Below are 10,193 nucleotides of genomic sequence, written 5' to 3'. Positions count from 1 at the left end.
AGCCCTGCATACCTTCAAGGCAAAACTAAAATCTGTCTTGTCATAAACAGCCTATAACTGCCTGAATGATACATAAAACAAGCAACTTGTGAGTGCCAATATAGACAAATCAATTACTCTTAGGTTAGTAGCTGGACTCCCTTGTTGACTTTAGAGGATGGATGTAAAATACATTGAATGTTTGCAAATCCTAGTTATATGAAACAAATCTGGTATAAATATAAACCTGTGATGTGGTTTAAATGAGCTTAGTAAGCAATAAAAGCTAGTCAGCAGTGAGAAGCATAACTTAGTAATTTAGTTTTATGCATAACAACTGATTCAGGTGGCTAATGACCCATTAAAGTGATTAAATGTCTTAAGACTATCACGTTTGTATTTTATACTCTGTAATATACTTATAAATTTGTTCTGCTAATGTAATATCTGCTGCCACCAAACAAACATTGCTGGTGTTTGGCACCTAGGTATCTACTGAAGAAATTAGCCACTGAGGTCTACATTTTCATCCTTATGCAAATAAACTAAATAATCAGGTCATTTATCAACTTAGAAGGATGCTCAGAGTTGCCTGCTGCTTTTAATACGTTTACAGGTGAAGGATGTAGATGCTGAAATAAATGACCTGTGGGTCACTGATTACATTATACATATCCTACATGATATATTACATATACTTACATGACTGCATTATATTTATCATACACAATGCATTATACCTACATGATTACATTCATACCTCTCAACCTCTTATAACAAGAAATCTGGACAAAGCCATAAATAATGGGGGGATAAAGGACTACAAATAGGGGCATTTTTTTAAATATTGCTCTAAAAACCTTACAAAGTTGATAGAACAGCAGGCTTTTCATTAACATAAATTTTCTGAAGGGTATGAAGTCTGAAACTCAAATGGCTGCCATTATTTTCTGTCTTAATTCCTCAATTATTTACCATGATTTGCCAGTAAAAACACAATTTTATGAGAAACAGAACAAAAATATGAGGCAAAAATTTGGACATTCTGCAAAAATCTGTACAGTTGAGAGCTATGCTTACATTATACATATCTTACGATTGCATTGTACCTGCGTAATTATACATATTCTACATGATACGTTATACACATCTTACATGATTGCATTATGTATATCGTACATGATGCATTATACCTATGTGATTATATTATATATATCCTACATGATACATTAGCTACATTTAATTAATAGATTGGGTTTTATGAAAGTGAGCAAGTAAAAGCATTATCTACCAGAAAGCAATCAAATATTCAAATCTAGGAGGCATTATATAAATAGACTAAGCAATAGGTTTAAAGAAAACAACACTAATATTTCCTTGAGATGTCCTTTGTGGTGTTACTGCTCTAGAAGTTATAATGTCAAACAAAACTACTGGGAAATATCACTAATACTTTTTTACATCCAATCACTTTACTATTTTCCAGTTTTGCAATGTAAACTATAACAGAAATACACAACTAAGAGATATGCCTTTCTCATTTGTCATTCAGTATAATACTATACTTTGTTGCAGGACTCATAAACTACAAAAATCAATGTACCAACTTCAAAATATTTGCTAAGTATCATCTATGATACATTATGAATATTTCTGAATCCTTTTAAAGAACCAGATGAATGATAAATAACAGTAATACTTGCGTACTTCAGATACATATTCTGTATACATATATGCCCATAGACATTTTATATGTATATATAGTAATAGACATTTTATATGTATGTATATATATATATATATATATATATATATATATATATATATATATATATAGTAATAATAATAATGCAGTTGCATTTTCTGTATATATACTCAATCATGAAAAAAAAACTCTACCTGATTTGGGTACCCTTAGATTGAAAAGTAACTGGTCATTTCATGTTAACCTATCATGTTCCAAAAGAAAATATCCAAAATATCTGAAATGTTTCTCAAGGATTTGTTCTTTACACATTTAAAAATCCAAATTAAAATCCCCCTAATCCAAATTAAAATCCTCCTAAAATTCTATACTATACAGAGAACAGATTCCCTTTTTAAGCCTGTCCTCATCTACTAAATTATCAATATCTTTAATGTTTCTTATGAAAAATCTTTACCCTTTTTCCAAATTAATAAAATAGCTCCTTCGATATGATCAAAAGCATAGACCATACTCTTACTGCTGATTTATAAATAAGTTCATACATTTGGATGCAGTGTTCAGGTCAAAGACTATCAAGAAACACTAATTTCCTTATTTCACACTCATATGCCAAAACCCCTACTCATATCTCAAGATTACATGTTAATATGTCTGAAGTCTCATACAGCCTAATGCATGCAGGAAGCTTGTTCTACACTTCCGGTAATCTTAAATTTATAAATGATTGTCTCAGTCTTGTTTTAAAACTCTGCATATGTAATGTTAATTCTTTATTTCTTAAAGCACAGCAAGTCTGATAAGCTACTGTATTTAATGCTGCTTATAAAGAATTATTATAAAAGACCTTGTATGCCAAAAATAAATGTACCCATTATATAATCCTACCTTATGTAGTTAAGGTATACACATCTGCTCTTAAATGATGTTTCTTCTAGTTGTAAAGTTTTCTTGGTTAAACTTCTCTGTACTGACTTTAGACACTGTCACTGCCTGGTATTATAAATACAAAAAGTATTATTATCTTCTTAAGCTAGCCTTATATGTACTTTGAACAATGTTGCCAAGCAAATAGTGTCCCTCATAGATGTAGTTTTATCATCAAGCCCAATAACTTCATAGCTCCACATTTCATGGTAGCAATATGTTTTTCAAAGGAAATGTTGGTGGACATTAACATACCTACGTCCTTAAAAGATTCAACCTGTTTTAAAATTCCAAATGAAAATGAAATTGGATCCACAATCATTTGTTTGCCAAAATACATAACATTTGTCTGTACAGATTTTTAGACCTATCGGCTATACCCAGATACCTACTTCTTTTAAATAGTTATTAATGATTGATAGGACCCAGAATCTCTATATTTCTTGAAAATATGGTTCTAAATAAAGATCTTAAGGTCAATAACATCACCTAAAAATTTTAATGGCATGACTCAAAAAACTTAAAATTGTTAACTAAGTCAAAATCCAAATCCACAAAATCATCACACATTCTCATATGATAACTGAACCCAGTGATGAAGGGCAACCTTGGTTTAGATTCCCTAAATGTATCCCTTTACATTTTGAACAATAAATTCAACATTATTTGATTGCACCCATTCAAATAAATTATCCAAATACTTTTGTAGAACCATCAGATCCTTTGCTGATGAAACACATGCTGATATTTTGACATCATCAGCAAATTTACTAAGCCAACTTCCTCATACAATAGGAAATGTAGTCATACATATTTATAGGTATACTATCAAAACATGGAATTGCATTAGATCAAATAATGTTTAATCAAATGTGTGTTTTTAAGTCTTCATAATTCTGAACTGAAAGTTTTCAACTGAAATTGAATGTAAGTGTGTATGCATTTGCTGATGTGAAGTCGGCGTTATGAATGGAGATTGCAGTACAGCATGGAACAGGAAATTTACCCTTTTCCTCACTGTAGTGCAATCTTAGAGTTGGTATATATAATTTGCAGGGGATGCATGGAGGCTTGTCCCCCTGCAAAAATGTGAAAATAAGTACATTTGTATGGTTGTTTAACAGGATCTTGCATGTTTGAGTGTCCAGACAATCAAACATCTGACATACACCTTACAGAGCTGAGCGCAAGTGAAGATCAAGTGTTACTGAAGTCCAGGAGTCATTGGTTACACTTGCACTGCTTTATGTTAAATTCGAATAATTCCAAATGTCTACATTCGTGGTATTCATTTTTGACATTCTGTCTTATCAGTAATACCAAATTCAACAAATAAAGTCAATGCTATGTGTAAAATACATTTTGCCATTAAAAATTATGACAGTAAACTATATATGTATAGTTAAAATAACTGAAATTCACAAATTTTGATGTCACTAACATTGACACCTAAAAATGGAAACAGAGAATGTAAACACTGCATTGCACATGCACTGAGCTTACCCTCAGAAAATGCAAAATTTAAACATTCTTTTTTGCAGTAGGGCAACCCCACCAGCATCCCCACAACCTGCAAATTATATACTAATTCTGAGATCACACACTCCCCATATTCCCCAAACTCTAATGATTGTTGATCTTATACAACTATTGATCATTTGACTTGTCGATCAAAGTGGGTAGACAATAAGATGTCAAACTTTGAGAGTTTTGCTTATTTTAACTGCACCCATAGATGCATAGTTTTTTGTCAAGTACTCATTTCACTGAAACTCAGTTCACTAAAAAAAATTAACTAAAAACACTTTTCAGTAAAAACTAATTTTAAGTGAATCACAAATCACAGAAAACCACAGAAGTGTATATTGGTGATGGTGTAATTTGTGGGCATAGCAGTCATTAGAGAAGTGGGTTTGCAAGATTATGTGTGGCTTGGTAATGGCTACCATAATGCTGTAACCCCAGATCTGCAAGAATTTGTGCTTGTGCGCCACACACACACACACACACACACACACATATATATATATATATATATATATATATATATATATATATATAAACACAGTTGTGCCATCACAGAACTTGTATAAGTTAGGGGGTGGGGTGGCAAAGCCCCCAGCAAAAAATAGTTTTCTGTGGCATATTTGCTGTGCAGAATGTTTTGTGTGAGTTGTGATTTGACAAAATGACTTGTCGAACTTGCTATGAACATACTACTGTGAAAACCAGTATATGTACAAAGGCAGTCAACCTTAAAATAACTGTTAACAACAGTAGCAAACATAACCAATTTATCACTCAACAGCTCCTTTCCTTGAACGCAAACTACAGTCCTTAAAAATTCAATCCTTTATACACTTTTAAAAGAGACTTTGATGAACACATCAGTACATGTGCAATTTATCATGGAAAAATGCTACGAAGCTCCTAGAAGGCCATTGCACTTTAAGGCTATATATATATATATATATATATATATGTGTGTGTGTGTGTGTGTGTGTGTGTGTGTGTGCGTGCGTGTGTTTGTCATGTCATATTTTTTTGATCACTAACCACATCAGCTTGGGGAGTGCAATGATCCAATGGATCTTTTCAACAATAAACTGTGTCTTGTACAGTGAATGGTGGGGGTGGACATTCAGAAAGAATGCAAGAGGAAATTCTCTTCTCTTTGCTTAATGACTGCAATGCCTTTTTGTAAACATTTACCTAAGCTATTACCAAAGCAGGTGATATAATTTAAGTTTAATAGTTCATCTCAAGTGTGTCTCCTTTGCACTGCCAGTAATGGATTTTTAACCCAGGTGTCTAGTATGGGGACAGCACCTACAGCTTTCTGATCCTCCTGTATCAGAAGCAAATGGGTAACCTACTAACTCTATACGTGTGTGTGTGTGTGTGTGTGTGTGTGTGTGTGTGTGTGTGTGTGTGTGTGTGTGTGTGTGTGTGCCCAAATAAAAAAAAGGCAGCTCAGCTCTACAGTGGATCACTACCTACTGTCTTCAAGCATGAGACCCTCTCACTGCAATGCTTTACAAAAGTTTACTGCGATAAGTGTACTGATAAATCAGCACACTGTCATGGTTGTTTATGATATGTTTACATTTGTATTACCATCAAGCAAATGACTGGTTAAATTCCAATGGATGCATTTACAAAACTATGATCAGAAAAAATATGGAAAAGTAATCCTGTTTATTTTCTGCTCCATCTCCTACTTTCTTCACTTGAAGAAGGGATACAAATGCAAACCAATCAAAAACCTTGTAGTCAGCATGCTAGAATACCTTTTCACCATTACATGAGTCACATATCTTTAATATCCACGTGAAAGCATGCAGAACAAAAATCAGATGGAGCTTTTGATTAGACTGCAGTGAATAAATGACAATATTATAAATGATGTACATGCTACTGTTAATAGTTTCAATCATTTTGTTACCGTCTATTAATTATGGTTAATGGAAGTATTGTTAGGATATCACTGAAAACTAACTAGCAGCTCAGATAGTTTATCTGTAGTTAATACTTATTTTTCTACAGACCAACACAAAATGTATGTGTGCAATTATTTGCCTTTCATTATTATTATTTAGTCAGATTTAAAGTGGCATACTTAGCACATCTGATTCACCAATAACACAAGTACAAAAATGAGGTCTGCCATGTTACCATAAGAATTATGTCGAATAAACAGGAGACCCTCCAAGCTACAAACCCATCTTTATCTGCAGAATGTATCATTCTGCTATAGTACCCTCATCACCAGTTTATGGGAATTACTAGTGAAGTGATATAAGTTTCAAAGGCCAAAGTAAATAGTATTTCATCTCAGATGTTAATGATTACAGTGTGGCAACTTTTACCGTCACAGTAGTTAGTTCTGGTAACACCAACAACTGCCACTGCATTAACTCAAAGAAATGAAAAAAAAAAAAAAACAAGGTATCATTTTTATGAGGGCATATCACTCCTGTCCACCTATTCTCAGTATCCAATCAGATGTGAAAACTCTCAGAAAATTTACTGAGGAAGCCAAGAAAAATAAGCTAGGAAGGTACTGCCGACGTCAACAGCATCACTCTCCCAGTAAAACAAACACACATTTAACCTATTACCACTGCAGACAATGTAACACAGTTTAGCATGCTTTGGCTAAACAAAAGTAATGATAAAGAGGTCCAAAGAAATTGATGGCACTCTTGAGAGAAATAAAAGACAAGCAAGTACGTCCCCTGAGCCCTGCATATTCTAAATAATCCCCAACAGTCTCTTTGCTGTATTCATACTCTCAGGATATAGCATAAATTAACCTCTTAGCAGCAGAATCTCTGGACTTACTCTATAACTTACCTTAAAGAACAACCCATTTGAGTTAGTGTGCATGTGCAAACACAGAGCAGACTGGGGAGACTGACAGTATCAGCAATGCCCTCACTGATTATCTTTAAATTACTTAACAGATTTCAGTAGTACACCTACTGGGTATTCTGTCTCCCTAAATATGAAGCTAAAATGCTGGCTAACTTATACAAGAGAGTTAAGAAGAAGAAAGCAGATGATCCTTCCAGGACTGGAGATCCGGTTGGCATAATCTTCTAGGAAGCCTGGTCATGTGTGCACGCATGCGTGCACGCATGCATGTGTGCATGGTCATATCTGTGTTTATGTTGGGGAAAGGGAGTAAATAAAGTCCCATATTTTTATTGCTAATATTCCGATGACCTGATTATCCGAGTGAACAAAACCATTTTCACTGGAGGCCTAGGGAGATGTGCTCCATAGCATGGAATAGTCCAGCTGTACAACACTGTTTGCTTGTCGTTAACCTCAAAAAGCAGTATTACAGAAGCATTTTGCATTTATCACATATCAAGCCACAAATGTCCAGTACTATATTTCAGTTTGTTTCTCTTTGACCAAGTATCCAGTTGTTTGAATACAGCTTAAATGAGAATGATGCTGAGCATACCTCTCAGCCTCACAGCACAAAAAATCTGGACAAATCCAGAAAAAATGGGGGGGTGGGGACAAAGGCCCAAAAATAGGGACAGATTTTAAATACTGTTCCTATAAACTTAGAAAGTTGATATAATGACACCTTTGGGATAATTATGTATTTTCTGAAGGATATGACGTCTGAAACTCAAATTGACTTCAATCCTCAATGATTTACTCGAAAACCACAAATTTTATAAGAAATAGACCAAATATATGAGGCAAATTCTGGTCATTCTGTGAAAATCTGGACAGCTGAGAGGTATGACGCTGAGTCCATAAACCATTTGTCCCCAAAACATATTATTAATATAATAATAAAAATAGTTAATGACTTAAGTTTTGCATATAAATATATTACTACTACATATACATTGTTTTATGGCAACGCCTTTGACAGCTTTTCTTTAATATTTGCTGGTAAAAAGCATTTAGAACTATGTAATATAGTTTGTGTCTCACAATAGCTTTGAGTTCAGTAGTATATAAATGTGCTATTTTAACAGCAAAAGCACATAATACAAACACGAAGCACATTGCATAACTTTAAAATGATTCTTAACCAGTAGCATATAAAACACACATATTCTAATGGAAAATCTGAGTAAGTACAACCATGGCAAAAAAGTGAAGAACTTCAAACATAAAACTATAACTTTTACATGGATGACAAGTTATGGATTTGATTTATTCTCCTTTAAATGCAAACATATACTACACCACCTCTAAACAAAGCACAATGCTTAATCTAACAAAGGTGTGCATGCATGTCTCCATGTGCTGAAAAGCAAATCTTCATGATATGTGTATTTTAAGCTATTTATATTTTCTACACTTGGAACTACTGGGTGGACAAATGCAAGAGTTAATATTGAATAACACAATGGTTTCTACACAAAACGTCTTTAAACAAATCCAAAAACCAATGTTTGGCAAAATAGAGATCATGTTCTGCTGGCCATTGTGAGACATTTCTATATGCAGCCAGACCTCTGCAGCTGATGTGCTACACTCTGCTGAAGTGATTAAGAGAGCAAGCAATAAGACACCTTACCTGGGTCATCAGTCTGTCTGCACCAGTGCCTTCTTCATCCTTAAATATAATGTCTGGATTGTAATTTGGAGTCAGTTCTTTGAATTTCTCAGAATGTCTGGTGATCTTCCCCTCAGTCCTCCCGCTGGCTCCTAAGGTCTTTTCAGCCACATTAGGAATGAACTGTTTATATACAAGAGGAGGCAGCCTTTTGAACTGTCTTCTCATGCCCCCATAGCCTTTTCCTGGGCCACAACTTTGTACAACTACCACAAGAAGATACCAACACAAGATAATCAGGCTGATAGGGGCCAGTCTGTCCTGAGACAGCAGGAGGACCATCTCAGAAGAGCCAGGTCTTTAGGATGACCACCTACGTCCAAGCAGAACTTCAACAAATCCTGTCTTAACTTGTTCGATGTAAGTCAGGTGATTCAGGGCCAAAGCCTTAAAAGAATAAATATGAAACAGTCTTGCAGATTCACAGGGTAGGGTTCTCTTGCAAATAAAATAGTGAACTTTTTGGGTCCACCTTTGGGTCTTGCATGGCCCATTACTCACTAAGGCCCACTCACTCTGCAATATTTTCACTGTCTTATTTCATGTAGCCACTAAAAAATCCAAATATAAGTTCCAGTTTTTTTTTTACATGCACTTACATACACCTCTATTTCTCTTTAATATTTATTTTCCAAAAAAAAAAAAAGAGAGAAATGCCAGTAGTCACTGTAACAGTTTCAGCAATGTCAGTATCACAAATATATAAGTTTCAGAATGTTCAAAAATCTTCTTCAGAGAGAAAGTCCCCTAGCCATGTTCCTTGTGTCACTAATGAATTAATTACAGTAGTTTGCTATGAACTGAAGGGGTTACTCATGTGATGTATCTGCTCCAGTCCCCAGTCCAGGGGTCCCCCCAAACTCTGCCCATGATCACCTCTCAGTGGATCCTCACTCACCAGTTCTTATCCCAGTAGTGGCAGGTGCCCAGTGTAATTCTAATCTCCAGTCACCAGTTTCCAGCCTCAGATTTCAGACAGGCTTGCTGCCAAGTATAATCCCTCTCCAAGATATCTGCAGCTGCCCTGGCAAAATCTCTCTTGCTCTTTCTGAACAATTTGCTTCTTCAAATGATCCGAGCTGCTTGTTATACGGAGACAACCTGCTCTGTCCCTGCTTTGCTTCTGCAGTTCGTTCTGTTCAGCTTCTGCCATTGGAAAGGAGATATAGTGGCCAGCTTGGCGCGCCCCCGAGAGCCAACCCTCCCGCGCGGTCTCGATAGCCAGCCCTTCCTTCTGCGCGTCTCCCTATAGAGACCTTTTTAGTAGAAACGTGTGTGTGTGCCCCTCCCGTTGTAGAAAACTTGTGGAAAAAAACGGGAATTGAAATACCCAGAGAGCCAGCAGAGAGCATCCGCAGGTGTTTCCTTGACTGCAGACTTGCAGAGGGTAGCGAGGGACTGGCACAACTGAATAAGGGCGAGACAATGGGCAGGGCAGCCAGGGTGCTTTGTAATTCCACTGCAGGTCTTTGGTCATTCTGGAGCCAG

The 10,193-nt window shown here is 35.5% G+C and overlaps 1 protein-coding gene across 1 annotated transcript in view; it reads right to left on the bottom strand.

The window, feature by feature from the left end:
• The window catches only part of DHH (desert hedgehog signaling molecule), a 305,904-nt gene extending 296,034 nt beyond the window's left edge, over positions 1-9,870 (bottom strand). Inside the window, exon 1 of the mRNA XM_044083779.1 lies at positions 8,667-9,870. Within this exon, the coding sequence (XP_043939714.1) occupies positions 8,667-8,987 (321 nt within the window). The 5' untranslated portion in view covers positions 8,988-9,870. The remainder of the gene's footprint in view (positions 1-8,666) is intronic.
• Positions 9,871-10,193: the final 323 nt, after the last annotated feature.

This window comes from Protopterus annectens, chromosome 9.part0 (genome assembly GCF_019279795.1).
Source record: "Protopterus annectens isolate FY-2018-M chromosome 9.part0, PAN1.0, whole genome shotgun sequence".
NCBI classification, from domain to species: Eukaryota; Metazoa; Chordata; order Ceratodontiformes; family Protopteridae; genus Protopterus; species Protopterus annectens.
Note: the sequence above shows the minus strand (reverse complement) of the source record. Positions and strands in the feature narration are given on the sequence as shown.